Source organism: Lepisma saccharinum, chromosome 7 (genome assembly GCF_977018435.1).
Source record: "Lepisma saccharinum chromosome 7, izLepSacc3.1, whole genome shotgun sequence".
Classification (NCBI taxonomy): Eukaryota; Metazoa; Arthropoda; class Insecta; order Zygentoma; family Lepismatidae; genus Lepisma; species Lepisma saccharinum.
Window position 1 is genome coordinate 14,136,410 of NC_139235.1, and position 20,851 is coordinate 14,157,260.

Consider the following 20,851-nt stretch of genomic DNA (forward strand, 5'->3'; position numbering starts at 1 on the left):
TCTAATGACTGGACAGTTCGGGGACATGATAACGATAGAAAGAATGTTCGTTTACGTGTAGATTACTGTAGATATGATAGTCTCTGCTGATTTAGTAGATAAGGCACGGTCTGAAATAAAACTTCTTTAGGGAGAGCAACTCCCCGCTTCTAACTTGAGCGTAGCACCGATATTCAATCTGTAACTTTGAGACCACAACTGTGTATTCTATAAATTTCGGACTACAACTGAGCACTCTCACACAGAAAACTAAATGCATCATATCGATTGATGCACTAAAGTGTGTTTTATGGCTTCTTCAAATAATCAGATTCATATATGACGCATTTGGGTGCATTTTGTATGTCGTGAAAGAAACACCAAAGTGCATCATTTGATTCAAGTGAGGATTTCTTTCAGTCGAGATGCACTTCAATGCATCAGTTTATGTTCCTTGATGCACCTTCCTGCATCTTTTTGCATGATGCATTCAAACGTTTGGTCTGAGCTAATGACTTCATGTAGCTCGGACGAAACGTTTAAGTGCATCATAAAAAAAAGATTCATTCTGGTGCATCAAAACGCATCAACTGATGCATTGAAGTGCATCTCGACTGAAAGAAATCCTCACTTGAATCAAATGATGCACTTTGGTGTTTCTTTCACGACATACAAAATGCACCCAAATGCATCAAATATGAATCTGATTCTTTGAAGAAGCCATAAAACACACTTTAGTGCATCAATCGATGCATTCTGGTGCATCAATCGATATGATGCATTTTGTCCTCTGAGTGTATAACTTTCGGACTACAACTACGGCTGAGATGTATTCTCTCGAACTATTTAAGGGGGATTCAAAGTTCCGATCGTTGAGGCAGTTCCATCCTGTCGATAAACGTGCTTTTTGCATAAGGCTGACGTTGCGTTATTTCAACTGATTTCCTGTCTATTCCCGTGTCAGCGGAGTTTAAAAATCCACTGAAAGTCGCCGGTGTACTACGATTGTAAGAAGCTACTTCCAGCACTTCAGCCGGACCCCTTGACGAAGTGACTTGTATATCGAGCTATGACGCCGGGGGTCCCGGGTTCGAATCACGCCTTGCAATAATGTCAGTTCTTGATTATATTATTCTTAAAGTGTCCTTGGTGACCTTACAGCCAGTTAACTTAATGAGTTATACGTATTCCGATAAAGGGTTCATTTTATCCGAAGTTCACTAAAACCGAAATGCCTCGTCTTAAACTGAATCGAGGTTAGTAGTGACAGAAGAAATAACATTCCTAAGGAGGAAGTAGTTTGGTTGACACAGATTCTACATTGTGTGTATAAACTCTGGATCCACTTTAAAAAAAAATATTGTAGACAAAATGTTAGCACTATCGAGTAACAAAGTAGATTATTTTAAAGAGTAAAGTTCATTTTTTTTGTATTGAAGGTGTTTCTAGTAGTTCCATTTTCTGCCGCTAGAGTGTGCCACATTCATCATGGCGCTTTCTCAACCTGAGAAGGCCTTTTGTGTGCTACAATTTGAGAATTCAAAAAGTGCTACAGATGTCCAACGGAAATTTAGTGACTTGTTCATGTCCCTCCTCTTCCACGTGATGTTGTGGAACTTAGGGGGACAATTGAGCAAGCCACAGTTACAGAGGATATGTCGAGCAGTGTTTGCCAGAGTTTCATTACCGTGTAGACATTTGTCGGATCACCCACGGTTCCCACAATTTGTAACCAAATTGCCATCTAAAAAAACTTTCATGTATTCTCTACAATATTTTGTATTCCTGATGGTGATAAATTTCATTGGTTGTTGCAAATAAATTTTTCAAAGTGGGTCCGGAGTATATGTACACAATGTATTAATGAAACAAAAATGAAAATGTAGTAAAATATCAAAAAAATGAAAATTAACGGAATTGATTTGTAGAAAACCTGCTCAGTGCAGTACGAAAATGACGATTGAATAAATGAATGTAAAAAAGCCCGTAAAACGGATAAATGATAAAACTGCCAGGATAATGCACACATTCGGATTACTAGATATTTCGGTTTAATCGGGTGATTCGAATATCCGATATTCAAATATTTGAAATCCGGATATTTTTTTTCCGGATTTGGCAATCCATACTGAGCTAGGGTAGCGAATGTAGCATATGAAACTGTGTGTGGCCAGTCACATTGTCAATAAAGTGAGCTAGTTTTGCTTGGCATAACGTATCTACATAGTGGTGGGTGGTTTTTCTGTTTGTTTTTTGTGGGAGAACTTATAGGTTATGTAATACCTATATCTTTACACGGTCTATTCATGCTAACTGTACTTACACGTTATCGGCGTCATTCTTTGGCATCAATGTGTAGGGAACTGGTGCATCTTTTGCACCAGATTCTTGTTGAGACAGGCGAAACATAATGTCCACTCCTGCACTGCTTTGGCACTACGCAAAATAAACAAAAAAATTCAGATACCACAGACGCCGATGTAGGAAAGACTGCTTTGAGTGAACGTTCGCTGGATGTCAGTATGCTTTACGGCTTGCAGTTGAATGGAGAAAGACAGAATCCATTGTTCTATGCCAATAGAACAGGCAGGTGGGGGAAAACGTCCACTTGATTAGATGTTTACGAGAGGTTTTTCCGTCCGGGAATTGTAGATTTAAGCGTGGGTGTACTCAAGTTCCACGTTACAAATTAGAGAGAGCATTGTTTACCTCTCATCCTATGATTCATATCTTGCATTGTGTGTTTTGATCGTTTTGCGTCTCTTGTCTACCGCTTTAGGTTTAATCGAGAGCATGAAGGGAAATGCTGAAATAGATGAAACGGCAAACAGGGACATTCCAAGCAGGGACGTCGTTACTGCATGAGCGACAGCAGGCTCTAGCCCTCCCCGCATCCAAATAATATTTACGTACATGGGAAATCTTCAGAATCATTTACAGTAAAGCAGAGAAGTGCAAAGGCAGAGAGAGAGAGAGAGATAGATTGACAAAAAGAGGAAACGGGAAAGAGATAAAAGGGAGAAAGAAGGATAGGTTGATGTAAGTGGGTAGAGAAAGAGAAATACTAGCGAAAAGAAATAAATAAAGAAGGGGAAAGAAGAGAGAAACCAAGAAAAAGACGAGAAAATAAAGAGAAATGAAGAAAAGAGAGGGAGAGAAACGGAGGAGGGAAGCGAGAGAGAAAAACAGGGAAGGGAAGAGGAAGAAACAGACGATTAAAGAGAGAGAAAGAGACGAAGAAATAAAGAGAGAGAAAGAGACGAAGAAAGAAAGAGAGAACAGAAGGAAAGGCAGAGAGAAAAAAGAGGGGAGGAGAGAAAAACATAAATGGAAAGGGAGAGAAACACGATGAAAGAGTAAGAGGGAAAGAAACGGACAAGAAAAAGGAGGGACAAAGAAACAGATCAAGATGAGAAAAACAGAGAAAGAATGAGAAAAACATAACAACAGAGGGAAAGGAGGGAGAAAACAGGCGGAAAGAGAGAAAGAGAGAAAACATAGCAAGAAGGGAAAGAGAAACAAAAAAGAAAATAGATAATCAGGAAGGAAGAAACAGGAAAGAAGAGAAGAAACAGGAGGAAAGAGAAGGAAAAGGGGGAGATAGAAAAGAGGAAGAAAAGAGGAAAAGAAGATAAAGAAAAATGAGAGAGAAAGGGAAAGGAATAAAGTAGAAAAATAGAGAAGGCAATCTTGGCAGCCTTAAACAAACCCATTCAAAAATATTTTGTCCAACCTTGAGTCGACCTGAACCAAAGTCTCTGACGACGCCAGTGACTCGAACCCAGAACCTCCCTCATACTTGACGCATTATATGTTTATTGTAAAGTTTGTTTTAGTCCATTCTATGCTTATGTAGCCTCATCGGGAATGGACCTACAGTTTAAGTGTGCAAGGTGACTCCACCGGCAGTGCTATAAGTGAGGGGGGTGCGGGGACACGCTATTCCCGCAGTTAGAAGAATTAACGCAACGCAAAGCACCCTCCATCTGTCTCATTGTCACCACGTTAAACCATATGAGCATCCCTCCATAACCAAACATCCCACCAGCTACCATTTTCCACCTCAGGTGCTGTCCATCAGGGATTGAACCCGGGACCACTTGATTACCAGTTATTGATGGATAGAAATATAGAAGGTAATGGATGCATAAGCAACCGTCGTTAAAGCTACACTCTCTGCAATCGCCCGGACTCGCCGAAAGGCAGTGCTTCAACTTCACATTCTAGTACAAGTGTAGCCAGGGAGGGTGTGTGGTTGGAACCAACGTTTGACACAAATTTTGTTAAAAAGGATTGACTAGTATAAAGAGCAACCAGAATCCTTATACTCTAGTCATATCAACACGAAAATCTTGGATGAAATCACCGCTTAAACAGGCCCAAAATAAATACCATTTGTGTTAATTGACTTTCTACGCATTACTCTTCTCTCTAAAAGAAAATGCAGCTGAATTGCCATAAAAAATGGTGCAATATCATAACTGGTGTAACACAATACCTAATCGAGTATTAAAGCTCTCCATCCATGGTATGGTGCTGAGTCTGGTCACTACTTGGATTGGTGACCTCGATTTTTGAGGACAAGCGGTGCTGAGTCTTGTCACAAATTGGATGGGTGACCGTTTCACACGAGAAGACCTAGTGTTCATCCGGCAATCCGACAGGTCTTCTAGAACTTCAAGAACTTTTAGTTTCAACCTACATTTAACCTAAATACCTAGCCATTAAGCATCCTCCCACCAAAATTTTCCTAACCAACTCAGTTAAGAGCCCCTTACCTAAAACAATACATACCTTTTCCAACTCCCCTCAGGGGCATCACCTTAATTCAGTCAATCTCTTTGCAGCACACCTGCTGCCACCTTTAAACCTTATAATTCTCTCTAAGTAATACCTCACCTAGACATACGACAAGTTTAAATCCCATTACCAAGTCAAGCCTTACACTTGCGACAGTGGCAAGTGACATTTACCCTACCCGACTCACGACTAACCAGCCATGACAAAAGACAAATACGATTCACAAATATACGAAGTCAAAGTCTCACGACTGGAACTTCAAACCATAGCAACCGACATGATCCAGGATGCGAGGATCCAGGATATGTTTTGACAGCAAATGGTGCTGTCAAAGACAAGACCCCAAAGGTGCTGCTGAACACCAATTCCGCATTAACACTAGTGTTGATGACCACACAGTTGCATATTTTTTTTTGGAGTGAAATGTACACACAAACAGCGGACACTTCCTAATTTATCAAGAGAAACTAATTTGTGCTAATCATCAAAAGCTGTTAAAGAAAAGCGCTCTCGTGCGGGTGTCTCGTCATTAGCCATTCAATATACGGGTATACCCATCCGTCCAGGGGTACGTCCAGAACAAAATCGGGGTTAGGGGGCTAACATCAATAGGCTTTGATCAGAAATTATACGTAAGGTGAAAGGGTTAAATACAAAACTTAAAATGTTGTGTTGAACAACAGTGTGCTCAGTGAGCACCGATCCAACTTGTGGACACAACAAAGAATACTTCAACCAGAGTCGGTTCATGCTTTGGAAACTTAATTTTCATGTTCAGCTGACTACATGGCACACCTAGCCCATGTAGACATACCAATAATTATGCAGGACACATCTCTCCCAGTTTCAGCAAGTAATTACCGGTTGGTTGTAACATGACTCCTTGCTCATCTAACGTTTTGCCAACTTCTTGATATCATTTTCATTGGTTCAATTGCGCTCCAGGCTGCTTCCAACTAGAGCAATTTAGAATCGCTTAGTTTCCTTTGATCATGTGTTGAGGGTTTTCTGACAGCGCCGTGTCAGGGGAGGAGGAGCCAATCACAAAGCAGCTCCACTACCTGTCATGAGATATCATCATCTGAATTTTAAGCACATTAAAATGGGAGGGAATTTGAGACATCCTCTCTTTTTGATGATTTGTACGAGAGAGTGTGTCAAATAAAAACCTTAGTTGGTTTTTGTTTTTCATCTAGTAGATTCCTGCAAGTAGGTTTGCACAAGTTTGCTGCATTTTAGCATGTACCCATTACTGATCTACATAGACTTGCAAGTCTGAGTTAGTGCCTGTATACTTTAAGAATAATAATCTTTGGAAATGAACGTGCAATCGTTTGAGAACAGGATTGTTAAATGTCAAGTAATCCGTAAATTTTAATGGGTTCTATTGGGTTTCGTTACAGGACAGGTATATTTTTTTCACGCACAATATATCGGATGATCCGTTTCATATGTCAGAATAGTAAACCGTTGTGTACAATAGGTCTGTAATATATGCAGAAAGGATGTAAGTTTTGAGTGAGTGCAGGTTTACAGACTTCAGCCATGTGGCTGTACTAGTGTGCATATAACACTCGAAAATTTCACATCCGATACGATACATTGTGCGCTGTTGTGGCGTGACCACTAATCTTTATCTACCATGAACACTAGCGCCACGCGGCTGAAGTCTGTAAACCTGCACTCACTCAAAACTTACATCCTCTCTGCATATATTACAACAAACTGCTCAGAGATACATACATAAACCTATTGTACACAACAGTTTACTTTTCTGACATCTCAAACGGATCGCCTGGTAAGTTCGGTCTAAGTTGCGTATTGTTTCATTTCAATACGGAACTTTGACCGTATTTAAACTGATCCGGAAAAATGTTCCTGGACCGAATTTACAGACAAAAAGGTTCTCTACGGTCCAAAACCCATTTGCGCTCCCAGATTTTCTATCCTGAACCGGGATTGGATGTATTTAAAATTCATGGACCTTTAACTACCCTGCTTAAGTACCACTGAAAAAGTCTTTCCACCTATCTGCCTGTGAACTGAGGCCAATGTCGAACTTCAACAATGGCCACACATTTATTTTATATAGCTACAGCGAAAAAAGGCCTAACACGACTACATCCTCTAGATACCATCAGTTATATAATAATCGTTCATCCTCATCGTTACGAGTAGCCCAAGAGAGAAAAAGCGGCGCAAAATAAGAAAAATACAAATAGAATTTCACATATGCTGATGCAGTAGTGGTTGTCGTACTCTTCTGTCTTGTTTTGTTGCAGTTCTTGAATCCGTAACAAGGCGTAAGCCACAACAACTATTGTGCTGCTATCTATACAATTAGCTATGTCTGATCAGCCATATTGGCGTTCCCTTTAAGATCCGCACTTTCTCTCTTTTCCCCAAATTAATTGATTTGCTATATTTTGCTTCGCCCTTGTACCACTTTTGACTAATTTGCGAAGATGAGGATGAGTGGTGATATGATGAAATTGATGAATGGACACTCACAAACATCAGTGCGAGGCCAGGATTCGAACCCAGGACCTATAATTTTTGGACTACAAATAACATGAAAATACCTAAAATGAAAAATATACATGGGGAAGTCATTAAATAAAAGGAATTACGTATATTCTGAATTACGTATATTCTAAACTTCATGGAGATTTAAGCACAACGAAAATTTGTGTTTCGGCACTCAGATTGGTTCCTTAGAAATACGCCATAAAGGTGTCGTGACGATCGAGCAGTATGCGCTTGCGCAGTAGCGCGTACAACATGGCCGCTACATTGTTGACTTGCACCGTAGAAGAGCAAGGAGGGGTTCGTTTTTTGAGGTCAGAGGGAGTAAAACCTTCTGAAATCAACAGCAGAATGAAGGTTCAGTAGAGAGAAAATGGTTTAAGTCAGGGGAGAGTATAGATATGAGTGGGTGGAAAGATTTATAGACGGAAGACGAAATGTTAGTGTTGAACATCAGAGTGGGAGGCCACCTATTTGCCTGTGAACCGAGGCCAATGTCGAACTTCAACACTGGCCACACATTTATATTATATAGCTACAGCGAAAAAGGACTAACACGACTACATCCTCTAGATACCATTAGTTATCTAATAATCGTTCATGCTCATCGTTGCGAGTAGCCGAAAAGAAAAAAAACCTGCAAAATAAGAAAAATACAAATAGAATTTCACGTATGCTGATGCAGTAGTGGTTGTCGTACTCTTCAGTCTTGCTTTGTTGCAATTCTTGAATCCGTAACGAAGCGTAAAGCCTGTACATTTTCTAGAAGCTTCGAAGCTTCAATCTGACCAATGGTCGTTCACCTATTCTACCAGCCAATTGCTCTTCTTAGGCATGTAAAATATGCAGAGTCAAGTGTAAAGAGACTTCTTGGAGTTCTGCGTACAGGTAAACAGGTTGTAATTTTGCTAAGATATAGGAAGTCAAACATTTGACGAATCAGCGTGGAGAAGTCTCCACTGGCAACAGGGACAGAGGAGAAAGGTAGAAGGATGACACTTTGGATTCTTGGAGGATAGTAAACAGCTCTTCGATTTTGTCTGAACAAAGTCGTGTTACTGACTTAGCTGACAAGCAAGCTTTCAGTACAGGCTTAGGCTATATTTCGTTCTATAACTTCATCTCAACTTGATCATCAGACTTCACATTACACAGGTAATCAGCCTACCCTACCATGTATGATTCAGGTTCGAAGGTTTTGAAATCGAAGCGTTAACTGTTTGCCATTTCTATTTACTTCTAGTTCTTGGTTAGTGTATCTTATTACTTGGGAGCGGAAGTTGATGACCTAAAAAATATAGGTATATGACCTATAGAATGTCCTAAAAAATGGGAAAAAATGATGTAACAAATGCAAGAAATGACCGTTAGTTTCAGGTTAAAAATTGAAATGAAAAGGAAATTAAACAAAATGCAATCTTGCTTTTAAAAATAAGGCACCAAACGATACCACATGCACATTCAGTTAAAATATGCAACGAGGATTTCCAATGGGAACAACCGAATAATTTTAACACAATTTAATGAAAAAGTCGTATACACGGAATGAATTGGTGTAAAATGCATTAATTTCCCGCATCTTTGCTTGTAAATTGCAATCCTGCGAGATATATACCGTGCGTCCATTTCGATCTGCAGCCGAGAGATCGGGAGAAGCGTGGCGGGCGGCGCTGACGGAGATGCCGACATTTTTGGCCTGAAATGCCCGCTTATTTTTATGGACATATGCAGACATTTATATAAATATTGCAAAACGAGCACTAACCTGTGTTATAAGAGTATGGTTTTAATTTTAGTAGCTTAGTGACTGTATGTGCCGATGATTTTGACACGCCCACCTCTTGTGAAACACGGCGTAGAGGTTTGTTTGGAGAACGTTCTAACGCTGCACCAATATCATCGAGTTTTGCTTCGGTTAGAATCCGTCGTTTTTGCTTAGGTGTTTTAAAATTTAACGATACAGTTTCTCGTAATTTAAGGACAAGATGTCTAACCGTATCTCTGTGTGGAGTTGAAACTCATGGGAATTTCTGTACAAATTACCTACACACGTCTCGACACGAGTTTGTTTTCACGTACGTGTCATACATAAAAAATCTTTGTTCTAACGTGAATCTTGCGGCTGGCATTCCAATCGTCTCACTGACACGTCACACATACACACTACAATAACACAAACAAGTAACTGCAAGTAACCAAGAATAACACTCTTGCGCACAGTACGAAATTAACACGCTCTTGGTTTACATTGCTCGCCACTATATTTCCAACTCTGTCTTCATCTAGTCGCGAAGGAACAAAAAACTCGAGCTCGGATATTTCGGATTGCAAGGAAGCTCACGAAAACCATTCACTTTTATCGGTTTCGTCTGCAGTGTAATCCTGATACAGTGTTGCACATTCGAAACCTCCAAACGATTCCCATGGCCACAAAAACTCTTTCAAGGATATAAACTTAAACAGGACGTTACTGGTCAAAACTATGATTAAAATGCTTTATTATCTGTGGCTCTTAACATCGTTTCTATAGCGTATTTATTTGTGTATATAAGAGCAGAACTTGGATGAATTACAGAAGAACTTTTGCGTGTTATAACACAGGTTAGTGCTCGTTTTGCAATATTTATATAAATGTCTGCATATGTCTATAAAAATAAGCGGGCATTACTGGCCGCAAATGTCGGCATCTCCGTCAGCGCCGCCCGCCACGCTTCTCCCGATCTCTCGGCTGCAGATCGAAATGGACGCACGGTATATAGGCCTACGTTCACCTTGGTGAAAAGACTCAAGAATATTACCAAAATGAAAGAAGTGACAAAATATGACGAAACACCACCGAATATTGCGAAAAATGCCGAAAATCGAGGAAAATGACCTAAAGCCTGGAAATTGGCGAAAAATGCAAAAAACTGCTCTTTGAAATTACATTTTTGGGATTCTAGACGAAGTGTAATATTGTGTATATTTAATGGGCATCATGTCCGAGATGTCAAAAAATGTGACATTTCATCAACTTCCGCTCCCTACTTATTACTTTAGTACCTCTAGCTCCTTGCCATCGAGCTCACAATGAGCACCTAGTTGCTCTACCATCAAGGATGAATGAAACAAGTGAGTGAACACGGCGATAAACAATTTGCCGGTTTTAATCCTCGAACGCAACGGTGTCGGAGCTAGTTTCGAATCTAGATGAATAATGATGTGTTCCTCTTTCTGTACGGATCGGAAAGTGACGAGGTGGTAGGCTATTACAAGCGGGCAATGTTGAAGAACTATCGTGCGATGGAATGGGTTCTTCGGCGTCGATAGAAGAGTTCCACTCAGCAGGCGGTCATGGATGGGAGGCGAAGAAATAATTAAAGCAGAAGCAGTCGTGAAATTTCTTAGAATAGAGAAAAAGTTCGCAAACTTCCTTCCATGAGAAATATTTTCTAAGGGGAGGTCATGAATCGAAATGTTACGTCTTCGATGTAGCCTCAGAAGCATTTTAATTGGTTGAGTTGGTGTTTTTAAGTCCAATTTATACACAGATAGACTAATCGTTATGTACCTACAAGTGGGATCCGAACCACTATGTACCTCCACCGGAAACAAACATTTTAAGGAAGGAGAATTGACATGGGCGTATTATCCGGGGCACAGCAAGCCTCAGACCCAATTTCTTGGACGTAAAACGGATCGCCAAAATGTTCCTTTTCGTGACAATGACTTATCGCTATAGAATCACTGCAATAATACACATTCTCTACTATTACTAAAAACTATGGTATTGTTGATTAAAAATATTATTCACATTTCCATGTCAATAATGTGCCACATTCCAGTTTTCTTAAAATATTGGAGTTTCTTCTCTCTTTACGAGGAACTAATGCCCCACTGAACGAATGTTTTTGTATGTTTGTGGACAAGTAACAAGAACGCTCATTCAGTACGAACTTTGAAAGTTATGTTTAATAATACGATGAACTTGAATCACACGTGCGTAAACTTTTACACAATGTTATTTGAAAAGAAGCATGTTATCAAGAAGATCTATCCATCGCCAAAATATCAACGAAGGACTTCTAATTCTAAACGGCTGCTTGGTTGAAGTGCAGTGTATATCATCATGTTGTGTAAGTTATTTACACAGCATTTATTTAGTTCGTTTTCAAACTTAAGTATTTGACAAAACAATTTTTTTTATATTATAATGTGTATATTTTGCCGTCCTGTTTTTCGTTAAGGAAAAATGTCTAATTTTGTTGTTTAAAAATTCTAGCAACCTTAGCGAAGGGCGAATTAAGGGCAATGATGATGAATTCAAATTTTTCGGTGCGTCGGCACAGATATATATTTTGCACCCTTCAGCGTATATGGGGAAAATCTCCTTATCTAAAATCCATACTTTAGTGATATAAAGGGGTGTAGAAAGCCCCTTGAGAGATGTTAAATGCGCAGCTTGTAAAGGAACCTCCACAGATCATGCACAATCTATCTATACATATAAAAATGAATGTATGTATGTGTGTGTTTGTTCCGGCATAACTTTTGAACGCCTGGAGAAATTTCAACCAAACTTGATACACGTATCACTTGCAATCTGGAAAGAAATAATATTTTGCGTGTAAGACACCCCTCGCACCCCTAGGGGTGGGGGTGGGAAGGGGTGACATGTAAAAATAATATTAAATTCCGCACAAACAGACATCCGTGACTCTCTGCAATCCGTTCAACGATAGTGTTTCTTGGGTTGTCTAACATTCAGGCTGTGCTGCGAATGGAATCCATAGTTTTCGTGACACTCCCAATGCGGTTCAACTCCAAGTTCATCGGCATGGAGGGGGGGTGAGAGGGGGTGAAAAATAAAATGCCCCAAATGACCTAGATTAGTGTCCAATCCATAGTTTTCGGAGTCGCTAAGCTAATTGGTGACATTCACGATCACATTTAAAATTAGTTACATTTTACACTATAGTTAGAATTCATTATTTTCCTGTCTAATACAAGATTTGGATAAATAAATACCCGGGCAACGCCGGGTAATCAAATAGTACATTATAAAGGTATGGAAATACTGATAAAGGGACCTTAGAGAGAAAGTGGAAGATGCCCATTCTTCGGACAAAACTAAAATCATTAGTTATAACACTCTCGTCGTCTCCCAACATGGGTGATATAGCTCTAGAAAGATTAAAACTTTGTCCGAGGAAATTATATTCGGCGCATTCGACAAGTATGTGCAGAAGTCATTACAGACACGACGTAGTAGAGGAGGACCAAGCCTTTGCAGCATGTGACGATGTGTTCGATTCGAGGCCGAGTTGACTTCTTCTCGGAGGGAGGGACGGGAATGTTGTTCCCCGTTCCCTCGCCCCACTCCTCCTGACACGTTTGATTTGCTTTGATTAGATTTATTTTACTCCGGTTTCCTGCCACTTTTGGTTAATCGCGAAGATGATGAGGAGTGATGATATGATGAAGGAGGAACTCGCAAAGGAACACTCAGGCCCAGGCTGGGATTCGAACCCGGAACATCTGGCGTCGCAGCGCGCTGTGTGGAGATCGGCTCTTCCTGTCAAGAAGGGTGCAACGGAACAAGCTCCAGGCGCAACCTCTGGTGGAATACTTTGATTGGAATTGAAATATCCAACAAAAATTATGAGGTTTCATTGAAAATGGAACCATTGTATAATAAAATATCTAACTGCATTACAGTATTCGTGCAGTATTTCCTCGTCATACTCCTTCTCACTCATTTTTTCTCTGCCAGTATGCACGAAATAAATATTATGGCTACTTAACTGCCATGTTTGAATAAGGCATTCAACATGAGTCGTTACCCGTTTAAATGCTTATTTCTACCTGGGACCCGTTGCGAAAGATTTACATTCCAGTCGGAGGCACTCCCGTCCTTCAGAATCGGGTCATATTTTACAACATTTAACTCGCGTGAAATAATAAATTAACCAATTTAGCAGTCACCTGAAGTGCCTGGCAAGATCCAGGAAAACACCAGATTGTCTGGAAGTTTCTCCAAGACCCGAGGCATTAAAGAAAGGAAAGAATTCATGAAATATTATAGCAGCTCTTTACAGTGTTGTTATTTAGGTTCACAGTTAGGTTCCTCTGCACATCGCTATTCCTCTCGCTCCCCCTTGCCTCCGGTTGAAAACTTTGACATCATGCTTTTATGTGGAAAACAACCTTAACGTCTTCAATGAAAGTGAGCAAAAGTGGGGAAATGGACTTTGGCATGAAGAGCCACCGAGATTGGATGACTCTGGGAAGGTGAATGGGAAGCAGAGATACAGGAAGACGGCTTGCTATAAAAATCCTTCACAATACCCCATTTTAAGAAACATACCTGTTGATGAATGCACCCAATAACTACAATAGTATGATAAGGTAGTAATAATTAGGGAACCGAACTTAGGTAAATAAATGTTTTTTGCGATAAGCTAGAGACCCTCGTTTTTGCCAAAATTCTGATCATAGCCTTATATGTCAACTCAGCAAATTTTATTTTACATAAAAACACATATTTTCCAGTTTTCCGTATGTTAATACATATTTTGCGAATTTTCATTTTAAATACATAAAATCGCTCATTGACTTCAGCTACCTCGAAATCCACGAAGGAAAAATGTTTATTCTCCCCGCCTCTTTCATATCGAGTGTGTTAGGTTTGTTTTGTCTTTGAACACGCTCGCTGGCAGACTTTTCGCACCTCGCCTACGATCCTATTGGGTGAAAATATTACCCCCACTGGATCTAACGCACAAGTGCTAATGTTTAAATGTACAGAATGTTTTGGGAAAACCAAGATTTTCAAACTTTGTGCCAAATTGCACGTGTTTTGGAAGGTGAAGTAGAGGAAGAGGAAGCTTTGGAAAACTTCAGCGTTAGAGACATTTCGTGCTTCAAATATGCAAGAATTGTTTCTTGTGACGTGGAGCGATCTTTCTCACACTATAAGATGCTTTTTAGAGATAATTGTCACAGATTTGCAATGGAGGATTTGGAAAAAAACTATGGTGATCCACTGCAACTCTTCAAAAAAATAGCTCACTAAGAGGTAAGCATTTAGAAACTGATTTCAGGTGTTTAAAATGCATGTAATATTTTGTTTTTGTTACCAAATGTTTTTGTTTATTTTTGTCACATATTTTCCTGTTTTTATCACATATTTTCAAGATTTATGACACACAAAAAAATAAATATTTCTGAGATTTTTAGCACAAAGTTGCGTTCCCTAGTAACAATACACTTTCACCAAAAGTTCCATTTTTAATTGAACGACCCTGTATATAAAGGAAGAGAACAGTGAACAGATATGAGCTCACGTTTCCAACCAGGATCTCTTGCTTCCTCTTTTTCCTCGCTGCAGAGTCTACTTTCAATTTTCCTTCTACATATTGATATGATCCGAAGACGTCCGCCAACGAGCTTATCTAACCAACGTCCTGCTTGCAAACCTCAGTTTCGCTCCTATGGGAAGAGTTTCATAACTTATAAATGTAGAATTATACCTTTCCTTGCAGGTTATATCTATTTCCCCACCCTTGTGTGTAAGGTGTAGGGAGCGATTGGAAAGAACCAAGATTACCCTCAATTACGTTCTGGCAAGTTTTATGTGTCAGTTTTTTTTAAAAAAAGCTACAATTTCCACTAGCTTTTGACAGTTCAGACTCGGTAAATATGACGCCAGTCGCAACGCTGTAGATAAGTCGACTAGCCTTCGCATTGATATTTTGCCTTTCATGCACCTAAATTTGTTACATTGTAAAGAGTAAATTATAAAGGGTATGGTAATGATTTTCGGTTTGAATTAATTTCCGTGTCATTTTCATAACCTTTCTGTCCATAATGTCCCAAGGTAGCTAAACGCACGGAATTGAAAATAGGCGGCTGGGCAGCAAAGCGAGAGCAACGTGTAGCAACGTCAACCGGGCTGCGTTGCCTAGTTGGAGCGTCAGACCGACCGGGGCACTTTTGTGTGACCTTTCGAGCAAATACTGTCAGTGTGCATCACATGGATTACAAAGACAAACTCTACAACGAGATCTTTCATTCTCTTAAACCTCCGAACACACGGGATTGTGCTGCGACGTGGCAACAGCGCGAACTTCTGCCACACGCCTGATTTCATGGCAGGGCGTTTAGTTGTTCACGCGATAACACTTGCGACGGACCACAATTCCAGTCTGTTTTGTAGGAAACAGTGTCTTATTCGAATGTTCCTCAATATAAACTCTTCGAACCCTCTATAAAGTTCGAGGTATAAACCAACCTTCTCCATAGGATTTACAGAACACAGGCAGCAGAACAATTGTTTAATAATTGCACTGAAGTAGTGCGTTATTTTGTAAGACTACATATTACAGTTGGAATATGCCGATAGTTTCAAATCCCTGCTGACGAGGAAACTAATGAAGAAGTGTTTAAGTCAATCAGTCTCTTAGGTTCAATTCCCGATCTGGCTATTTACGTCATTGGACTTTTGAGTCATTTTTTCCTATAGGAAAAGACTGAAAATTACGTCAAGGTGTTATTTTTTTTTGTATACAACAGATAATTATAACAGAATATAAAAGAAAAGTAGGTATCCATTTCATCGGTGAATTTGCAAATTAGTTGAGGTATAATTTACGAACAACAATTTTAAATTTGCTAGTGAAAACAAACATTGAACGAAATGCATAAAATTACTACGAGTTCGAAAAATGAACATCAACCAGGTGCGAGAGGCAATTTTTCAGACCAATGAATCGTTAGTCACTGTCAAACAGCTTCTTAAAGGCAAAATTAATTGCAGTAACACTTAAGATTTCAATAATTAAACTAGGTTGACATAATTATTTTAGATGATTTTCTAACCGTTTCATTTAGGTGGGGAAATGTTACCTGCAATATTATTCACCCCCCCTTATTTTCAGCAACTAGTCCTAAGTCTATAAGATTACTACCTGGTATATTTCTTACTACATGTGATCCCACAACTTACCTACGTGCTACATCCCGAGATATGGACATGACATCACCCTGGGGGAGTATGTTCGGGAATGAAAGCATTCTGCTGCGAGCCGTCTGCGGCGCATGCGCGCGCAGCGAGGAGACTGACTGACTTGCTCATGTGAGCTCGGCCGTGCAACATACTACGCGCGCGTCTCCTATTATCTACGATATTAGACAGTTGTAATTACGGTTCTACATACCATTTATGTATTATTTAGTATTATAAATATTCTAAAATCTAAATCGATGTACCGTATTATTCATCTGGTAGAACTACGCCTAAGGTAAAACAGTTAACTTAAATTACCAGAGTATCAACGCATCAGAAGTCGGTCATTACCGCAACATATGGTCCTCCGCAAAACCGGATGAATTACGGATATCGGTAAACGACGGGACTGGTGAAAGTGCAGTTTAGTGAAGTGAAGTGTTACAGACAGTGATAGTACAGTGAAGTTACAGAACAAAGCAGTTTTCCCGCCACTTCAGCCACGCCGCGCGAGGGGAAATTAGAGCGAGCTAGGAGAATCAACGGACAGCACGATCCAGTCACAGGGTTGCCAAGAGCAGAGGAATTATCGACGGCTGCAGATTCCATGTACGTGAGTAAATCCTTTTATTTTCCTTTTCCATGCTTGTTTGTTCATATTCCTAACCTTGCCTGAGAAAATGCCGGAAGAAAGTGAAATGCTTGAGAAGCTCGTGAGACAACGCAGTGTAATTCAAGGACAATTAACTCGGCTTCAGAACTACGTGTCGAATTATGACGAAGCAAGTGGTCATGTAAACGAAATTGTAGCCAGGCATAAGCAACTCGACAGTGTTTGGTCGAAACTAGAGGATGTAATGGACAAGATATCCGAATTATCAGATGAGCAATCTCACGACGAGAAGAGAGCGTCACTTGAGCAAAGTTACTTCACGTTAGAAGCTAAAATGCTTTCAATAATAGACAAGGATTCGACGAGAAAGAATAACACATGTAAGCCTGAAACTAAATCTCCAATCAAGCTCCCAGATGTAACTTTACCAACGTTTGACGGAAACTACACTCAATTTTCATCTTTTCAAGATATTTTTGTAGCCCTCATAGAAAAAAATGAAACCTTGTCAGACATACAAAGATTGCAGTATTTACGGCTTTCGTTAAAGGGTGATGCATTACAAACTATCGAGAATTTGCAACTCACAGGTGCTAATTACAAGGGCGCCTGGGATTTGATTCAGCGCAAATACAATAATCCAAAGTTAATAGCCGCTGCTTACGTAAATGACATTTTGAATGTATCTTCAGTCACTAAGGAAAGTGTAACAGAATTAAGAAAGTTCACGACTACGATTAGAAGTTCTATAGAAGCATTAAGAAACATTCAGGGAGACGCGGACTTAATTGATATTTTTCTCGTTCAGTATCTTTCAGCCAAATTGGATAAATGTACGAGAAGAGACTTTGAGAAACAATCAAGCAACACAGAATTCAGTACCATAGAAGAATTGCTTATATTCTTAGAAGCTAAGTGCAACTATCTACAGAAATTCGAAACAAATGAACCTTCGACATCGACGAAGCCGTTTTCAAGGTCACCAGCTGTTAGTAACGTTAAGTTGAGACCGCCACAAGCATCTAACACGTATTTTACTGCGTCGAGCAAAAGCTGCATCTATTGCAGAGATGCCTCTCCTTTTCATCCTTTATTCAGATGCCAGTCATTTTTGAAATTGACGAATAAACAGAAATATAAATTCCTGCATGAGAACCGCATATGCACGAACTGTTTGCGTTTTGCTAATCACTCAGTGTTAAATTGTAAAGCAGGCTCTTGCAGGTACTGTAGGTTACGTCATCACACGAGTTTGCACGAAGAAAGGGGTGGCGAGCGCCGTGTACCTCCCCTCCTTCCAGGAAGATTAGCTGCGAACGAAGCAAGCAGTGTTTCCAACCCTCAAGTCGGAGAGGGAACCAGTTCATCGTATTCAGTAAAGAATAAGAACCAGAATGTTTTGCTGGCTACTGCCTGTGTTCTAGCAAAGGACAAAGATGGAAAATACTTGCCTTGCCGCATCTTATTGGACCCGGGGTCTCAAGTGAACCTCATTGGTATGGATACGGTACAACGTCTTGGGTTACGAAGACAGAGACAAAACACGTTGATACAGGGAATAAGTTCCAACACTGTAAATTCACCTTATGCTGTGAATGTGGAATTAAAATCAAGATTCAATGAATTTACTGTAGAGGCACAATGTTCTGCCTTGAATAATATTACGGAACGTTTGCCTGCAGAAAAAATGGATATTTCGACATGGGAGATACCTACGGATATTGACCTGGCGGATGAAAACTTCAATGTTCCTGCAAAGATTGACATTTTAATTTCTGCAAGTATATTTTTCGATATCCTACTGCCAGAGAAGATGTCGAAACAAGGACCTTATCCTACGTTACAAAATACACAATTTGGCTGGATTGTAGTGGGCAACACTCCAGGTACAACGTCACATCCAAGCAGATCATTCTTCATACAGGGTGAGCCGTTGGAAATCCTTTTACATCGTTTCTGGTCGGTGGAAGATTTGTCGGAAGAAACTATGTCGCCTAAAGAAAATAAAATGGAAGCATATTTTCGCCAAACTACAGAAAGGAATGAAGATGGCACTTACACGGTACGCTTACCTTTGACGGAAGATAGATCAGCATTAGGGGAATCTTTGGAACATGCGCACTCCAGATTTTTACAGTTAGAACGCCGACTAGAGAGAGAACTGGAATTGAAAGAAGAATATGTGGAATTTATGAGCGAGTACGAGATATTACACCACATGCAAGCAGTGCAGGAAGTGCGAGAGGCGCCAGCAACGGGAGACATCCGATATTTCATCCCCCATCACCCAGTTGTGAATATAGCCAGCTCCACGACGAAAGTACGAGTCGTATTCGACGGTTCAGCAAAAACGACCAGTGGCAGGTCACTCAATTGCCTACAAAGTGCAGGACCGGTTCTACAAGAGGATCTGTTCGGTTTACTGCTTCGCTTCAGGACTCATATAATCGCTCTGAAATCTGATATTGAGAAGATGTATAGGATGATTCATATGCACCCTTCTGATAGGAAACTACAGTGTATATTATGGAGAAAATCTCACGACGAACCACTGATGATCTACGAATTAAACACTGTAACTTATGGTCTGACATCTAGCTCATATCTAGCAACTAAATGCCTACAGCAACTGGCGACAGACGAAATGCACAACTATCCACAAGCTGCTGAAATACTGAAGAGAGACTTTTATATAGATGACTTGCTGTCAGGGCAAGAAGACGAGAATCAAGCCATTAATCTACGTAAAGAACTGTCAGCATTATTATCGGCAGGAGGATTTAAGCTACGAAAATGGGCATCCAACTCCGCAAGAGTAATGGAAACTATACCTTTAGAGCTACGGGAAGTTAAAGACACGATTCTGTTTAACGACGACAGTACAAAAACTCTAGGTGTCAATTGGAATACCACCGCTGACACCCTTTGCATATTAACGGCCGAAGATTCAGCGCTAGCGCCAGAACGCAATGCTGAGTTGGCTACACTCGCACCGGCGAAGAAACATCTTACAACCTACCCCCTACGCAGTGATCCAGTGCACGGGAAAGCAGACACCAACGCTTGTTTTGTAAACAATCACCCAGCTATCAACAATCAAAGAAACAATACGGCTGCTGGTTGCAGCAAACCTCTTTACGATAAACAAAGCTTTTCGACGATACGTGCAAAGAAAGAAAACAATTTGGCCGGCTACGATTTGAGCATTCACGAAGTTGTAAGCAAACGCAAGGTTGCCAGTCAAATCGCGCAACTCTTCGATCCGCTCGGAATTATTGGGCCTGTTATTGCACTGTTTAAACAATTTCTACAGAAACTATGGAAATTAAATATATCCTGGGACGATGAGTTACCTTCAGATGTATTAAACGAATGGAAGACTTTACAAGCACAAATATGCCACATTTCAGACATTAAGGTTCCACGATGTATTTTACCTAAAGGGAAGATAAAAAACATTCAAATTCACGGGTTTTCTGACGCGTCTGAGAGAATGTACGGCGCGTGCCTGTATGTCAGAACTGTAACTGCAGCAGGAGAAGTTAATTCACGGTTATTGTGCAGCAAGGGGAAAGTTGCACCGCTTAAGAAAATAACTTTACCTCGCCTTGAGCTGTGCGCAGCACTTATCTTGGCAAAATTAGTTAATAAAGTGATACCTTTATTGAATCTCCAAATAAACAAGGTATATTTATATACAGATTCGCAGATTGTTTTGGCATGGATTGCAAAGGACCCAGAGACATGGAAACCCTTTGTGGCAAATAAAGTGGCTCAAATACAGGAATATACACAGGTGTGTGATTGGCGGCATGTAAGGTCAAAGGATAATCCTGCTGATATGTTATCGAGAGGAGTCGAACCCCTGAAGCTAAAGGGAAACTCACTTTGGTTACAAGGACCAGTATTTTTAATCCAATCAGATAAAGATCCGAATTTAGCCATCA

General features: G+C 40.1%; 1 protein-coding gene across 4 annotated transcripts in view; it reads right to left on the reverse strand.

The window, feature by feature from the left end:
- Window positions 1-20,851, reverse strand: part of Nox (NADPH oxidase) — a 390,569-nt gene that overhangs the window by 72,245 nt on the left and 297,473 nt on the right. The window contains exon 1 of one of the 4 annotated variants that reach the window (XM_083125015.1): window positions 2,303-2,515. The exons of the other annotated variants lie outside the window; for them this stretch is intronic. Within the exon in view, the coding sequence (XP_082981141.1) occupies window positions 2,303-2,388 (86 nt within the window). The 5' untranslated portion in view covers window positions 2,389-2,515. Of the gene's footprint in view, window positions 1-2,302; window positions 2,516-20,851 lie in introns of those variants that run through there. 4 annotated transcript variants of the gene reach the window in all.